This window comes from Tupaia chinensis, unplaced genomic scaffold (assembly GCF_000334495.1).
Source record: "Tupaia chinensis unplaced genomic scaffold, TupChi_1.0 Scaffold150288_1, whole genome shotgun sequence".
Taxonomy (NCBI): Eukaryota; Metazoa; Chordata; class Mammalia; order Scandentia; family Tupaiidae; genus Tupaia; species Tupaia belangeri.
Genome location: NW_006210128.1, coordinates 704,866 through 722,762, shown reverse-complemented (window position 1 = coordinate 722,762; position 17,897 = coordinate 704,866). Strand labels below are relative to the sequence as shown.

The 17,897-nt window shown below is 44.9% G+C and overlaps 1 protein-coding gene across 1 annotated transcript in view; it reads left to right on the top strand.

The window, feature by feature from the left end:
* The first annotated feature begins 4,000 nt into the window (after nt 1-4,000).
* The window catches only part of GALNT8 (polypeptide N-acetylgalactosaminyltransferase 8), a 42,473-nt gene continuing 28,576 nt past the window's right edge, over nt 4,001-17,897 (top strand). Inside the window, exons 1-4 of the mRNA XM_006172023.2 lie at nt 4,001-4,202; nt 9,398-9,695; nt 14,998-15,164; nt 17,299-17,482. Coding sequence (XP_006172085.1) covers nt 4,001-4,202; nt 9,398-9,695; nt 14,998-15,164; nt 17,299-17,482 — 851 coding nt within the window. The remainder of the gene's footprint in view (nt 4,203-9,397; nt 9,696-14,997; nt 15,165-17,298; nt 17,483-17,897) is intronic.

The window sequence follows — 17,897 nt, the reverse complement described above, 5'->3', positions numbered from 1 at the left end:
GAAATGACTTGCCCTAGTTTACGTGGCTAGGTAGTAGTGGAGACACTGTATGGTCTGTAATCACTCTGTAATCTACATGTGCTCTAAAAGTCTATCCTCATTGCCCTCAGTATTCCAATATTCTATGGAGTGGAGTGTCGTAATTCATTTAGCTATTACGCGCTATACATCATTTAATCATTCTCCCGTGGTTGGAACATGTAGCCAGCTTTTTATTATTTGCTGTTGTAAACAAAATCGAGGTGAACAGCTCTTACTATTTTTATTCCTGTCCCCACCTCCACATTCTGACCACCCTTAACTACTTATTTTTCATTGTACTTTCCTGTCCCTGGGACCTTCCTTACACGGGCTCCCGTGGCAGAGAGGCTAAAGGGACTTGCTGAAAGGGGCTGAAGGGACTTGCGTATCTCTCACGATGCTGTACAGAACTGTCGCTTGTCTTTCTGTGGCCATTGGCCCGTGTGGGTGCCTCCCACAGGGTGGTGAGCACACTGACTAAATCAGTCCACCTTCCCTGCAGATCTGTGGGCTCCCTGGGGGCAGAGATATAAGCATATTCATGTGAGGCCTTTGTTAAAATGCAGAGTCCTGCATCCCATTACAGACCTGCGGATCAGACTCTGTAGGCTTTCTTTTTTTTATTTTTAGAGGTTTTTGCTATAGGGCGTGTGCGCTCGCCAGACAGAGGGAGACAGAGAGACAGAAAGCGAGAAATCACCCCCCAGGAGGGATGGCCATGCCACAATCCCTTCTCCTCCATTCTCCTCTTGGGATCTTGGGCACGCACGTACACGTGCCTGGCGTGAGTTTAAGCCACTGGGTCCAGGATGCGAACCACAGTTGGCTACATGGGAGTCCAGCGACATAGCCATTACGCTAACTGCTGGTTCCCTCTGTAAGCTTTTTACCTGGACTTTGGAGTTAGAACCTGAAGCTAAGAGCCTGAGCTAGCTCTGGAAGTGAGCTCTCCCCTGACTTCTTTTTTCTTTTTCTTTTTTTTTTTTTTTTTTGGAGGCAGAAAGCAAGAAATCACCCCCCAGGGGGAATGGCCACGCCGCAATCCCTTCTCCTCCATTCTCCTCTTGGGATCTTGGGCACGCACGTACACGTGCCTGGCGTGAGTTTAAGCCACTGGGTCCAGGATGCGAACCACAGTTGGCTACATGGGAGTCCAGCGACATAGCCATTATGTCAACTGCTGGTCCCTCCTCTGACTTCAGACACAGTATAAGAAATGCCCAGGTGACTTGCCAGTTGCTGGGCAGTGGCCATGGCACTGTCCTCACACCTGATGCTGCTCAGGGCATTCATTTCCACGGGTGGCCTAGGTGAGCTGAGCACTGGAGGACCACTGCCCCGGTGTTCTGAGCAGTGAAGGCATGGGTGAGAGGGAGCCTACTGCTCCCAGAAAGACATTCACATGGTCCCGTCCCTGAGGCCTCCCATCACCTTCTTTGTGGAGAGAGAGAGGTGCGAGAATAGACTACAGAGAGAGGGGAGCAGATGATGTAGTGGTTATGTCACTGGACTCCCACACAGCCGACCACGGTTCTAGGCCTGGACTCAGCGGCTTGAAAATCACACCGGTGGGACCAGCAGGTGGCATAATGGTTACATCACTGGACTTTCATGTAGTAGACTGAGGTTCCAGTCCTGGGCCTGGTAGCTTAAAACTCACACCGGGAGCATGTTCATGCATGCCTAAAATCCCGAGAGGAGAATGGAGGAAAAGGGATTATGGCGTGGCCATCCCCCCAGGGGGTGATTTCTCGCTTTCTATCTCTCTGTTCTCCAGCGAGCACACATGCCCTATAGCAAAAATATCTCTTAAAAAAAAGAATAAAAAGAAAATCACACTGGGTACACGTGCATGCATGCCTAGAACCTGGGAGGAGAATGAATGAGAAGGAATTGTGGTGTAGCTATCCTCCCTGGGAGATGATTTCTCACTTTCTCCTTCACTGTCTCTGTCTCTGACGGGCGCATGTACTCAGAGGCAAAAACCTCTAAAAAAACACTACAGGGAGAGAAATACTTGTTGGTTTCTCTGCTAAGTGAACTTCAGTTTAAATAGCAATAGAAAGAATCAGATTATGATGCAATTTTGGTCAAATTATTTAATTTGATTTGTAACATGATATACATTTTAAAATATATTTTAAAAAAGTCACTCACCCTATAGCAAAATCTTTTTAGAAAGTATTATTTATTTTATTTGTTATAATTATTACTATTATCTTTTTAAAAATTTTGATCAGAGAGAGACAGAGACAGAAAAAAAAGTAAGAAAGCACCAAGTCTGGTTCTGGAACTCAATCCGTGATCGACCATGTGGGAGTACAACACCCCAACCACTGTGCCACCTGCTGGCTCCTCTATAGCAAAATCTTAAAAAAAGAAAATACAGTGAAAAGTCAGTCCCACCTCTATCCCTCAGTCCTCTAGTTCCTGCCACTCTAGAGGTAACTACTGTTTTTTGAATGTCTTCCACAGGGTTTGTAGTTTCAAAAAGTCATCCACTTCAGTAGTTAGTATAGGATAGAGAGCAAGCTTAAAAAAAAAAAAAAAACAACCCTCAGGGACCAGCAGGTGGCGTAATGGTTACGTTGCTGGACTCCCACGTAGTCAACCGTGGTTCAAGTCCCAGATCTCCTGGCTTAAAAATTACGTCAGGTGCATGTGTGTGAATGCCCAAAATCCCGAGAGGAGAATGGAGAAGGGATTGTGGTGTGGCCATCCCCCCGGGGGGTGACTTCTCGCTTTTTGTCTCTCCGTCACTCTCTGTCTCTTTGGTGAGCAGATGCACCCTATAGCAAAGATCTCTCTCGAAGAAACAAAGCAAAACAAAACAAAAACTTTAATTTTAATTTTAATATAATTCCAAATTCACAAAAATATGCAAAAATAGTACATAGCAGCTCTGTGCGCCACTCAGTCAGTTTTCCCCAAGGAGAAAGCGATGACGCCAGGAGACTGATAAAGCTGTGGACCTAGAGTGGAGATGGAATAACTTTGAGTTAATGTGATTGTGGTGGCTGCATGCAATAAAATGGCATAGACCTTTCTGGTTTTGCTATGGCCCTCTAGTTACATAAAAGGTACCCATTGGCAGAGTCACGGGACAGAAGCCCAGTGTGCAGAGCTGTGCAGAGAAGGAGCGGAAGGCAAGGAGCAGTGAGGCAGAGTCATCCCTTGACATTCTCCCTAGGGGACTGCCTTCAGCTTCAGGAAGGCGAGCCTCAGGAACCAGCTGGAAAGTCTCTCCTTAAGTTCCCTGAACAAGCATTTGTTGCATACCTACCATGTTTAAGACCCTGTAAGACTTTTTTTTAAAAAGAATTATTTATCTAACTTTAGTCATCATTATTATTCTTCAATTTGACCAGAGAGAGAGAGAGAGAGAGAGAGCAAGAGAGAAAGAGAGAAAACAAGCTGCCAGGTGTGGGACTTGAACCATGGTCAGCCATGTGGGAATCCAGTGCCTCAAGCACCATGCCACCTGCTGGTCCCCTGTACGACATTAAAGCTATGATCCCTTCTCTCAAAAAGCATGCAGTTTAGATGCTTCCTGCTTTGTGGATTCCTTTCTCATCCTACTAATCCCCTCTGTACCCACAGAACCCAGCCTTACATGCCCTACCAGAGAGTCACCCAGGTGGTTTTACCGGAGACCTTATAAACCAAATAAACAGGCAGACAGAAAAGCTTTCACCCAGGCACCCTGCGCTGGCTCCAGAAGCGAGCCTTCCCCCAGCTCTGACACGCTGCCAGGTGTGCCCAGGTGATTTGCCAACTGCTGGGCAGCTGCCCTGGCACACTCCCCACACCTGACGCTGCTCAGGGGGAAGCCAGGCAGCTTGTGGGAACCTCTGGCTCAGCAGGTGGGTGTCAGCTGGGCAACCGCTGGCCAGAGGCAAAGCAGAGTGGTTCTGCTCCCCAGTCTGCCCGGGTGGTCAGGCACCCAGACCCCAGGGAGTGGAGGAGCCACAGGCAGGAGATGATGTTCCGGAGAAACTTCCCCAAAGTCCTCTGCATCGGGCTGATTCTGGCGATTGCCATCAATCTCCTGGTATTTTACAGCAGAGGGACTTCACAAATTAGTCTTTTGGGTCACAAGGAACTTCAGCTGCCTCTGTCCGAGAGGGAAGGGGAGGTGGTGAAGAGACTCTCTCACCTGGAGGCAGACCTGCAGCACCTGAGTAAGTTCATGGCCCTGACTTGGAGGGAATGGAGTGTGTGTGTGTGAGTGTGTGTGTGTGCGTGAGTGTGTGTGAGAGTGTGAGTGTGTGTGTGAGTGTGTGTGACTGTGTGTATGAGTGTGTGTGTGTAGGGGCACTTAGAAAAAAAGGGCATTTAGGGAAAAATGGGTGAGAGCAACTGTCTCCCCCCCCCATAAAGCACATATGCTGGCTGAACAGAGAGAGAAAGACAGAGACAGTGAGAGGCAAAGTGAGAAATCCCTCCCCAGTGGGGATGGCCGCACTGCAATCCCTTCTGCTCCATTCTCCTTCTGAGATCTTGGGCACACATGCACATGTGCCCAGTGTGATTTTCAAGCCTCCAGGTCTGGCACTTGAGCCACGGTTGGCTATGTGAGAGTCCAGCCATGTAACCACTATGCCATCAGCTGGCCCCGAGAACATTTTCATCACTCAGTTGCTCATTTTAAATATCTGACATTGAATTCTCTGACTCCCGTTGGGAGGCAGGTATTGAGAATTAGGTAGACAGCAAGCATTTTAGGGGAGGGGCGCAGGGTGTGTCTCAAAATGTGTGTGCTTGTGCACAAGCGTGGTCACATCTGCTTACCCCAGACAGGGAGGCAGAAGCCAGAATAGGAACCTCCGAGAGGCCCAGGAAGGGCTAAGCATTCTTTAAACCACACTGTAGCCTTAGGCCTATCAACAGGGGCTATTAGGGAAGTGGTGATCTTTAGTGCAAAGGCTCTTTGTATTTTGCTCGAGCTCTTATCATAAACTAATGTCTTTTCAGAGGACCTACAATTAAATCCTGATGTATCAAGGTTGTGTACTTTGAGCTTTATTTCGCTCAGGCTCAGGTTCCTGGAGATGATGATAACAACAGTAATAGATATACACTTGACCTCACAGGATTGTAAAATGTGTGTACTAGGTGATTTATAAATTGATACGTACCGCATTTTAACCTCCTCACCTAAAGTTCAGGGTGAGAGTTAACACATTATGGAGTGTGTGAATCTGACTAGCCATGGAATCCTAACTCTTCTGGGATTTACGTTTCTTGTCCTCTGACCCCGTGAGAGAAGCAGCAGTTCCCCCCCACCCACTCCCCGCTTCCCAAATGATGAGGGTGAAGTGCTCAGACCCGGCAGGGCGGTGCTGAATGTGTGAGCAAGGGTGCGACTACTCGGATACATGCCTGTGGGCAGGAGTCGGGGACTGTGTCCTTTCAGATGAGGACTGAGCATAGCTAGGGTTCAGGGTCAGGCAGAGAGAGGGATGAAAAGAAAGAAAAAAGGAGGAAAGAAGAAATCAGGAAAAGGAGGAGAGAGAATAGGGATGAGAGAGAAAAGAGATGAGGCAGAAAGGAGCAAAGAAATGAGTCCAGGGAGAGGGGATAACCAAGTTTATATGGAGACAGGAGGAAAAAGGGGAAAATGAGATGGGGACAAGTAGGGGGTCAGAGGAGAGGAGGTATAAAACGCCCCCGGGACCTTCCACATCGTCCTCATAAGACTGTCCGAGAGGCCCAGGAAGGGCTAAGCATTCTTTAAACCACGCTGTAGCCTTAGGCCTATCAACAGGGGCTGTTAGGGAAGTGGCAATCTTTAGTGCAAAGGCTCTTTGTATTTTCCTTGAGCTCTTATTATAGACTAATGTCTTTTCAGAGGATCTACAATTACATCCTGATACATCAAGGTTGTAGACTTCGAGCAAGTGATATTTCGCTCAGGCTCAGGCTCAGGCTCAGGCTCAGGCTCAGGTTCCTGGAGATGATAATAGCAATAGTAATAGATACAAACTTGACCTCACAGGATTGCAAAATGTGTGTACTAGGTGATTTATAAATTGATACGTACTGCATTGGAATCCTAACTCTTCTGGGATTTATGTTTCTGAAATGCTCAGACTCGGCAGGGCGGTGCTGAATGTGTGAGCAAGGGTGTGACTACTTGGATATGTGCCTATGGGCAGGAGTTGGGGGCTGTGTCCTTTCAGCTGAGGACTGAGCATAGCTAGGGGTCAGGGTGAGGCAGAGAGAGGGATGAAAAGAAAGATAGAAAAAGGAGGAAAGGAGAAATCAGGGAAAGGAGGAGAGAGAATGGGGATGAGAGAGAAAAGAGATGAGGCAGAAAGGAGCAAAGAAGTGAGTCCAGGGAGAGGGATAACCAAGTTTATATGGGGAAAATGAGACAGGGATAAGCCGGGGGTAAGAGGAGAGGAGGTATAAAACGCCCCCAGGACCTTCTACATCATCCTTATAAGACTGGAAATCTTACTGTGGCACACTTCTGGAAGGCAAGTTTCATAAATGTTGGTTCTAAGAGCGTCTTATATACCACTCATTTCTTAAATATAAATTACGTAGATAACTTAATGGCCAAACGCGTGTAGGCAGAGAGAGGAAAGGACAGGCCCACAGGGATGAAGGGGAGGACGTGATGAGGCAGAGAACATGAGCTCTAGAAGCCCTGCACTGGACCTGGATGGGCTGGACGTGGCCCATGCAATGTGCTCAGTGCAGTCTTCTGGGAAGATGCCTAGGCCCGAGGCTGCAGGTCCCAGGAACATGGCCACTGTTTGGCAGATCACCCACACTACACCAGACTCCTGCACCTGACCCCCAGGCTTATCATACTGGCTTAGCCTCCTTGAGACTTCAAATGGCAGGGATTCTGCTCAGATCTTAGCTATTTTCTCCTTCTGCTACAGCTGGGGACAGACACCTTGAGGAGCCATCCCTTCCTGTTTATCCTTGGTGTTCCCACATTTTACTCACTGCAGATAAGTTGGCGCCAGAGACTCACTACCTTCTGCCATAAACCTTCTCATGTCTTCTTGGCCCTGTGTCCAGGTGACAAGTGTTCTTCTTTCCTGCAGAGCTTTCTGTAGCTGAAAGCTTGTTCGGCCTGTCATAGTGGTTGATCATTGCCTCCAGGGTTCCTGGAAGGTCGAAGAAAGTCTTAAATCAATAAGGATAGTCAGACAGATTCTGTAGATTATCGAGGGCAAAAGCAAACACACAGCAATAATGATATTTGTGGAGGGAGAGTCAGTCACTCCAACCAGTTTGCTGGAACTTTCTCTGGGGTTTTTTGATATCAGTGGGTGTGTCTGCTTTGGGAATGACCTAGGAAGTTTGCATTCAACCTGGTACATTTTCTGCACGTCCTTAAACTGACCCTTAGGTGTCCAGGTCTAAACCAGTTCCTACTGACAGCAGAGAGTAAAAGAGAACATCCTACATCTCCCTAAGAGGAATGTAGAGGAGTTTAGAGGCAGGGATAATTGATTACCAGCCTGTGACTCCTGGGTGCTTAAGGTAGAAAGGTATGACGAGCACTTCAGTTTGGAACACTGCAAACATTAAGCTTTCACTTTGATTTTCCACGTGAGTAAAAAACGCGTAGTATCACACGAGCCTTCTTTCATAGACATACCATTGATTTTTCTTCCCAAGTTTGCTTTGACCAGCCTCTTTTTGTCTAAAGCACTGACCCCTGATTCTCTTCCCCTTTGGAGCAGCCTCAGGTCACCTTCCAGACAATTTCTCCTCAGTCACAGGACCCCTCTGGCTCCCTTTTTTGGGGCTGTACATAGATCTAAAATCCAGGCCACATTCTGCTCGCCAAGCCATGATGCCACGGCCTGGGGCCATGTTCACCCAGAGAAAATGCACACAGTGGATTGTTCCCTCATCAAGCTAGTGACCTTGGATTGTGATCACCCAGGAAAATGGGGTCCTTCTGCAAACTTGCAGGGAAATGCTGGGTGGGCTAAAGGTGATACCGTCAGTCTGGCTGGAATTTAGTGTGACGAGGGGAGGATTAGTGGGAAAGAAGTGCATCTTCTGGGTCCTTCATTACTATTGTGGGGTTTAAGGCTAAGGACTGTACAGTCGCTAAATGGGGAAATGGCTACTTTCTCTCTCTTCTTTTTGAGTTCATTAACTGAGCTCGAGGAAGTTCAAGGTGCATATGTTAAGACCCTCCAGCACAGATCCTTCAGGGTTGCTACAAAGGTGAGGTAAACAATGAATGGGAAAGAATTCTGAAATTTTTTGGCTATTTTTCAAATACAAGCTATTATTATTATTATTATTTTTTGGAGAGGTTTTTGCTATATGGCACGTGTGCTCGCCAGACAGACAGAGAGAGACAGAGAGACAGAAAGTGAGAAATCACCCCCTGGGGGGAAGGCCACGCCCTTCTCCTCCATTCTCCTCTTGGGATCTTGGGCACGCACGCACATGCGCCCGGCGTGAGTTTAAGCCATTGGGTCTGGGACTTGAACCGCGGTCCACTACAAGCTACTATTGATATTAAGGATCCTGGAAGGCCTCTTTTGCATGAAAAGTCCTCTGAGTCTGTTACTATCTGCTTTCTTTCTTTCTTTTTTTTAAAGTTAAGGCAGCATTTTTCAAATTAAGGTGTTCATTAAATTTGTCTGGAGCAGTTATTAAAAAAGGTAGATTCCCAGACTCTACCTAACTTACTGAGTCTTGGGAGGAGGCCTGGGATTTTGTATTTTTAACAGGCTTTTGAAGACTTTCCTATAATTAAGTTGGAAAACGCAGTAGGACATATCCAGTTTAAAAGTTCCCAGTCGATCAAATACATGGAAAGTGGAGGAATGGGTGGATGGTGTGATTAGAACAGATTGGCCTTTGCTAGTCACTAGCTGTGCAACATTTCTCGTGTTTTACTGTATAAAGAAATTACTCTTTGATTTTGTTAAAAATGCAAATTCTGGTAACTTCTCCTGCCCTAGTCCCACCTGACCCTAAGTTGTTTCTGGTTTAGTGGATTGGGGGATAAGCCTGGATATCAACAGTTTCTAATAATGACAATTGATCATTCTAATATATTCAGTTCTCAGGCCTTCTGAAAAGCAGCAGCTTATTGTCAGGTTCTGTCACAGGTCACAGAAAGTCAGCTCCTAGAGGAGCCTTTACGGTTTAGGAGAAAGAAGTTTCGATGAAGCTGAAGGGAGAGAGGTGTCCATGGTATGCCTTGCTAGGGCAGCTCTGCGTGCTCTGACAAGTCCCTGACATGTCATTCTCTGGGACAAAAGCTTGTAAACTTGGAATTTGGAGAGTAGGCCCTTTCGAGGACATTAGCATGGGAAACAATGCCCAGATAACTAAGGATGGGCTGAAATGTTTTTCCTGGTTCTGTTTTCTTCATTTGCAGAAGAAAGTATGAAGTTGGCTCTGAAGCAACAAGAAAGTATGAACTCCACACTAACGAGGGTGAAAGTTGAAGTACGCTCTGTTCAAAATGCAGTGAAATCCACAGAGAGTGAGGCCCAGAAGCGCAAACCCCAAAAGAAACTCTTCCCACACTCACAGCTTTTCAAGCAGTGGGGAGACGATCTCTCTGAAGCTGAACAGCAAAAGGCCCAGGACCTCTTTGAGAAGTTTGGTTACAACGTGTACCTCAGTGACCGCTTGCCCCTCAATCGCACCATCCCTGACACACGCGATTCCAGGTGGGATGGGGGCAGGGTTGGGCTTCTGGGGACCTCACTCTGATTGGGGATGAATTTTGGGAGCTGTGAAAGATGGGGATTGGAAAGAGGAGTGGGTTCTGCTGAGGAGCAGAGTTCTTGCTTTTGATCCATTTTATAATGGTAGCTCAGGGAAGATGAATGACTACTCTAAATATCTGGAGCCCCTTGGGGACCTTCAGAAATGTCAGAGGTCCTTGAGAATTCTGACAGCACGGGCCTAGCCGATACTCTCACAGATGAGGAAGCAGGCTGAGAAGGGACCGGAGCAAGTCCCCTCAAGTTGGCTGCTCTGTTCTTCCTTTAGTGTTTTCTCTAAATTCTCCACGAGGATTCCTCTTGGTTACGGAAGCTAATCTGAACAGACTTCCTTCTCTTTTACTGTTTCTTTTTTCCATGGTTTTCTCTTTCTGCCTCTTTCACCTTCCTTCATAATTGTTTCACAATTTTTTTTCTTTATTCATGAAGGAATGTGTGTGAGAGAGAAGGAGCGGGGAGAGATGCACAGGGCCTGATCATGCAGTGACCTTCCTTCTAGGCCTCCGGCTTGTCAGATCTTGGGTCCTCATGGGTGTGCCGGCGTGTGCCCGGCTGACCGGGTTGGTGATTTCTACCGTGCTCACCATGTGGGATTGGCTTCTTGGACCGTGTCTTACTTCTGTGCCCCATCATCTTTTTTTAATAACAGCTTTGTTGAGATATAATTTACATACCATAAAAATTCATCCAATTAAAGTACACCTATGAATGACTTTGGTATATTTGCAGAGTTGTACACTGTCACTACAATCCATTTTGAAATATTTTCATCACTTATAAAAGAAACCTCTTTGGGGGAACCAGCAGTTAGCGTAATGGCTATGTCGCTGGACTCCCACGTAGTCGACCGCGGTTCGTGTCCCGGACCCGGTGGCTTAAAACTCACGCCGGGCGCGTGTGCGTGCGTGCCCAAGATCCCGAGAGGAGAATGGAGGAGAAGGGATTGCGGCGTGACCATCCCCTCTGGGGGGTGATTTCTCGCTTTCTGTCTCTATGTCTCTCTCTGTCTGTCTGGCGAGCGCACGCGCCCTACAGTGAAAATCTCTTAAAAAAAAAAAAAAAAAGAAACCTCTTCGGGCCAGCAGGTGGCATGGTGGTTAAGGTGCTGGACTCCCACATGGCCAAGTGTGGTTTGGAGGCATGGACCAAATAGCTGGCAGCTGGCTTTCTCACTTTCTTTTTCTCTCTCTGTCTGTCTGGTCAATGCACATTCTGTGTAGCAAAATTAAAAATTAATTAATTAATTAAAATGAAGTAATAATTAACTAAATAAAACTAAATAAATAATTCTTAAAAACAAAAACAAAAAAGAAAAGAAACTCTTACTCATTAGCAGCCACTCTTAATTTTGCACAATTCTTTCACCCCTAGGAAGTCACAAATCTCCTTTCTATCCCTATAGATTTGTCTACTCTGGAACTTCCGTATAAATGGAACCACACGGGGGTTTTGTGACTGTGATTTGTGTGTGTGTGTGTTTTAGCTTACCATAATGTTTTCAAGTGTTGTCCTTGTTACAACAATGAATATGTCGATATTTTGGGACCAGCAGTTAGCGTAATGGCTATGTCGCTGGACTCCCATGTAGTCTATTGGAAGTGAAATTATTTTTCAATTTCATTTTCACACTGATCGTTGCAAGTCTATAGAAAGAACTGATATTTGTACATTAATCTTATATCTTGCAACCTTACTGAATTCATTTATTCCAATATTTACTTAGTAAATTTAATACATATATTTATTTATTTAGTTTTTTTGCCATAGGGTGTGTGCACTTGCTGGAGAGAGACACAGAGAGACCGAGAGGAAAAAACGTGAGAAATCACTCCCTAGGGGGTGGCCATGCTAGTCTCTTCTCCTCCACACTCCTCTTGGGATTTTGAGCACTCATGCACTTGTACCCAACATGACTTTCCACTTTGTCATTTGCAAATAGAGATAATTACACTTCTTCCTACCATGATACTTTTAATTTCATTTTCCTGCCTAATTGCCTGGTTAGAAATTCCAGTACAAAATTTAATAGAAATAGTGAGAGTTGATATCCTTGTTTTATTCCTTTTTACGGGGAGGGGTGTTTAAGAATTTAACCATTAAGTATAATGTTAGCTGTGGATTTTCATAGATGCTCTTTATCAAAAATTCCGTTATATTCCTGGCTTGTTTTGTCTTTTTCTTCTCTCTCTCATCTTGAAAGGCTCCTAAATTTTGTCAAATGCTTTTTTGGCGTGTTGATATAATAATGTGGTTTTTGTTATTGATTGGCACGGGGAGAGAAGCTACTTCTCTGCCAAGGCCCACTCATTTCAGCACATGAATGATCTTACTTGAGATTTATGCCCTTAGGTATTTAGAGAAATATTTCCCATAATTAGATTGTGCAAGGATGGTCAAAGCATTTTCATCTTTCATTCCAACTCTATTTGATTGGTAATGACTACTTGGACTATTATAGTGGGGAGACTTTTGAGTCCCTGTGGTCGAAGATGAGTACCACAATCTATGAGCAATGCCTGCTGTGGACGAGGGAGGGGTAACTAGGGTATGTGTGTCTGTATTTGCCACCTGTGGCCGGAGAGGCAAATAAGACCTCGTAAATTTTCTCCCAGGCCCATTGTGTAATTTCAATCTTTAGGTATAAGGATAATATGCTGGACTCAATTGGCAATTGAAATTGCCTTGCACTAATTTAACTGTGAAGCATTCTAAAGGGCATTGAGAGGTTTATTTTCAAAGAATTTATCTTGTGGAACAACTTGTCAGAAAGTATGACTGTGGGCAAAAAATATGTATGAATCAAGTATCTGTACATGACATAGCATGTGACTAACATCTGAGTCATGTCCCACACTTAAAAAGAAATCCACAAAAAATTGTGTTGTTAACAAAAAATTCATGTGACTCAGACACACGGGTATCAGAGCTGGAGCATTTTATAAACCTTCTCGGTTTGAAAACTACAGGGAGCCCACGGCACTATCTTTCTTTGAGAAAGAAGTCATTTGGAGAATGAGCGCTTTCATGGCATCTTGAATTTAGCATTCAAGATATTGTACACCATTTAATTTAGCTTCCTGCTAAGTGAGATGCGGAAACAATCGTCGTTGCCAGTTTCCCCAGCTTTCTGGGTGGTTGTATGGGAGCAGAGTGAGGCCGGCTCTGGCAGGTCTCACATCATGTCCTCGGTCTATCTTGCAGAGACCGTAGACAGGCCGCCCAGGAGTGATATGTGAACTGGAGAACCATTCAGTCACCTTGTTGAGTTTAGGTAGATAATAAATACTGACAAGCCATTAAATAAACACATGAAAACTCAATGCTTCAATAATTAATCTCTAACAGGAGCCCACCAAAATGCTGTGGAGGGAACTAGCTATACAATTTGTAGGGCCCAATGCAAAATGATAATGTGGTCCTTTGTTCAAAACTAATTAAGAATTTCAGCATGGTAATAGTAAAGGATGAAACCAAGTGAGGAGACCGTCTAGGTGTGGGGCCTGACGGGACTGCACAAGTGTATGCCCACAAAGCTGGCCTTGCATTGGGGTGACTTGCCTTAGGAAGAAACCTAAATGTTAGATGGTATTTTGTGTGTGTGAACAAATTTGTTCTATACAGAGAGGTTTCAGGCAAAATGTGATAACATGAAGTTTGTCTTTCCAGCTCTATCGCCCAGAACTCACCTTCTCAACTTCTGCCACTGCGTCCTCCTATTGAGGAGAGGGGATGGCGGTCACTGCTCTGATTCTCTGTTGGGAAGAGCTGCAGATCAGTTCTCTAGATGTCATCTAACCAACAAATAGTTTTTCCAAATCTTCTTCTACATTGTCCAATATGGTAGCTACTAGTCATGTGTGACTATTTAAATTTAAATTAAAGTTAAATTAAAAACCTAGTTTTCCCATTATATTAGCCCATGATAAGTAGCTTTAAGCCACTGGGTCAGGGACGCGAACCGTGGTCGGCTACATGGGAGTCCACTGACATAGCCATTACGCTAACGGCTGGTCCCAATCTCTCCCTTCTTATTCTCCCAGTTCCCGGGTGTGTAGACCAGCTCCATCTGGTAGAAGTTTCTGCAATGACATAAATGGTCTCTATCCGGAACCACGGGAACCACATTTCCTGCCTTTCTTAATATTGGCTGGGGTAGAGAATACAGGGTGAGGATCAGGGAACTGTTACGAAAGCATTTAGAATATGGCCAGGAAAATACTCAAAAGAATGCATGGGAGACAGTGCAGGGGAAAGAACATCTGAGAGTAGCCGATGTGGTTATGTGAATTAGAGGGGCGGGGAGTGGAGAAGAGCTTTAGTCAGTCCTTAACATAATTACCGATTCTTACTCTCAGTTAAATACATACTCATTAGGTACCATTCGGTCCTAGATATTAAGAACCGCCACTGAAATTTGAAGATTTTAAAGTGTATCTCTGTCAGACTCCTCTAACTCTGCTTTAAATACTGATGATCTGCATGCTTCAGCTTGAGGCTCCCTTCTGCTCAAAGCCTGGGTGATTATATTCACTTAAGAATGCAACCACTGCTGGGACCAGTTAGCGTAACGGCTATGTCGCTGGACTCCCATGTAGCCAGCTGTGGTTTGAGTCCTGGACCCGGTGGCTTAAACTCACACCGGGCGCGTGTGCGTGCATGTCCAAGATCCCAAGAGGAGAATGGAGGAGAAGGGATTGCTGCGTGGCCATCCCCTGTCACTTTCTGTCTCTCTGTCTCTCTGGTGAGCGTATGTGCCCTATAGCAAAAACCTCAAAAAAAAAAAAAAAAAAAAGAATGCAACCACTGCTTACATGGTGCTGACTCTCAAATCCACACTTGAGTGTTCAAGTGAAAATGCGTATTGAAGATCGATTTTAAAAAGAAATGCTTTGTATCTCTGAAGCAGAAGAATTTTGGGTAAACAAATGATCTGTTGAAGATAATATGTATAGTAATATCTTTGTGCTAATACACAGTGTATTCTGGGTAAGAAAATCCATTTTGTGTAATAGTAAACATTGAATGAGTGTAAAAATTAAATTTAAAAAATGTAAAGATAAATACTACAAAACAAATATATATAATCTTCTGTCTGTCATAAGCAACTGAGAGTGTTCATCTCTACTGAGTGTGGGAGTTTGGTGAGTTGATCGGTACAATATCATCTGCAATGAGGGAGAAGAGTGGGTAGCAATGTTTAAGTAATGGAAAAATGATACGGCTATAACGAAATGGTGTCTTGTAGGTGTCTTCGGAAGACATACTCTTCTCAGCTTCCATCCCTCAGTGTCGTTCTCATATTCATGAATGAAGCTCTGTCTATTATAGAGCGGGCCGTCACGAGTGTCATTAACCGGACCCCCTCTCGATTATTGAAGGAGATCATCTTGGTGGATGATTTTAGCACAAACGGTGAGCAACCTGACAAATGGATACTTGTAAAAGTGACCACTTCAACATCTGTGCTGGGCTAGGAAGAGGTTTTAGCTCAAGGTTTGGATACCTTGAAGGCCCTGTCTCATGTATGGAGAAGGAAGAGGGGCTTATTGAGGGTTTCTTTGTACCTTCACAAACTGAGGACAGAGGATCACTATGGCAATCACACACACAGAGAAACCAAGATGCAGAGAGGTTTCGCAGTGTGCCCAAACTGCATGGCAAGACAGTGGTAGAGAGGGGAGTCAGGCCCAGGACCACACGACCCCAACATGGCTTTTCCACCATGAAGGAGACTGGATAGTGTGATGTGGGGTCCATAGGAGGACCTTGACACAACAAGGGATTCAGAGTTGCTCCATACAAAGTCTACAGAAAACGAGAGCTTTGGGCATTGAGACCCTTCACAGTGGCAATGACTTGCTCACAAGATACCCCCTTCAGGGGAAGTGGGACAGAGTCACCTTGAGTCCTGGCTTTCTGAGTTTCTCATCTCCTCCCCACTTCTCCCTTACTAAGAGGTATGTTCTTGGTTAGCTTAACTTCTCTACGCCCTGATTTCCTTAGATGCAAAGCATGAACTATGGTGAGAGTTATGTAAGAATAATGGCAGCTAACTGTTTATTCTAAACACCTTACATATATTAACTATTTTAACTGTTACAACAACTCAGTGAGAAAGAAGCCACTTTTTGCCTATTACAGAGATGCAAGAACTGAGTCATAGACAGGTTAAGGAGCTCACTTAACCTCACACAGCTGGTAAGAGACAGAACTGAGATTTTACGGTAAACTGCAGAGTCCAGAGTCTCAACTCTGAACTCTGTGTTCACTGATTCAATACAGATTCTCTGTGGCATTTAGCATGTGATAGACTCAGCAAAAATTATCTTTTAGAAACTAGAATTCAACTGCAAAATTTTAGAAATTTGGGCAAATAATAAGAAAAAGATTTCTAACTGTAAGACCAGTGGGAGACATAATCTGTACCTTCTTGAAAAGTCTTTGAATACTGCTGAAATGCTACACGTGGTCTTAGAGGGCTGCTCCCTTTCCCCTTCCCCTACTTGTGATGCTTTATTTGCATCAGTCAAATGTTTGAGCACCCACAGAGCTAATCTAAGCTTTTTATAAATTCTATCAGTTTAGGTGGAATCCTGCACTTCCTCCCTCATGTTGGGCAAATTTCACAATCAACATGTACCTATCACGTTTCTATCATGTGTCAGGCACTGTGGAGGGAAGAAGGCAGCCATTGCGAGAATTTTCTATCTTAACTGATGTGGCAAGGCCTATCTCTGGAAATACATCTCAGTGTATGAAGAACAGGTGTCAAATCGAGAGAGCTGTCAGTGAATGCACGGAAGCTCAGAGAGGAGGCTGCGATGGTTTGGGGGAGGCTTCCTGGGGGAGGGGGCTTGGATTGGTTCTTGAAATCTTGGTAGGATTTGAAAAGTTGGAGAAACAAGGAAAGATTTAGAGACTGGGGATTAGGGAAAGGGCATGCATAGGGAGTGGAGAAAAGATGGTGTGAGCAAAGATGCAGAAGCCAGAGAAGCCTGCGCTGAGCAGCCTGGGATAAAGGATCTGGAGAGAGGACGGGCAGTGAGTGATGCTGGGAAGGAAGCACAGGTTCACTTTAGATGGTCCACTGACGTGTCTTCAATCCTGCTAGACGTTGCTTCTGAGGGAGTGACTCAGAATCTATGGCTCATTCTAGCTGTAGAATTCTGGAGTTGGGAGGATCCTGGTAGATTATCTGGTGCTCTTTAAACCAAGACAGATGCCCCAAATGGGAAGAATTAGGGTAGACACTGGGTAGAATTAGGTAGTTACTCAGGCTTTACAGAAACTCCTGCTGATTAATTCCTAAAAGCAGCACCTGAGTGGGTGCAAGGTGTGGCCACTTTGGCTTCCCCCACTGGCTCTTTTGAATACCATCAATAATTGAATCAATCACTCTTGAAGGATCGAGGAACATTTTAGCGCTGTAGTCACGTAGGCATTGATTAAGCTAGAGATAGTCGGACCACTCTTACATAATAGGGTGAATGTCTGGCCCCACGTTGGTCACTGTGCTTAGAACTACAGCCGTATGTTCGTTTGGCAGAAGAACTAAAGACGTATTTGGATGAGAAGATTACGCTTTACAACCACCAGTATCCAGGACTACTGAAAATAATTCGCCATGCTGAGAGAAAAGGTCTCGCTCAGGCACGCAACACTGGCTGGGAGGCTGCCACAGCTGATGTTGTCGCCATCTTGGATGCTCATATTGAAGTCAACATTGGGTGGTGAGTTTCCAAGAGGCTTCTGGGAAAGGGCAGAAGAGAGACAGTGTACCTAAACTGAATGCAAGGCCAGACATTGTGGAAACAGGGAAGGTCAACACCAGACCTTCAACAAAAGGAAGTTCCCCAAATAAGGTGCTTTTAATTGGCGAATTTGTGTGGATAAGAGCAGCAGTGTGTGTCAGAAAAACAAACGAAAAACAACAGACAGTGAGCCAGAATCCTTGACAGCTGGATTCTGACCTGGTCTTTGGCAAATATCTTATAATTTTGAACAAGTAAACTTCCCTTAACTAGACATTTCTACTCACATACCTATGAAATGAAGAAATTACCCATTGGTAATTTTCAAGTTTTTCCCAGCTCTGAAATGAAATGTAAGAGAGGTTTTTTTTTTTTTTTTTTTTTTTTTTTATAC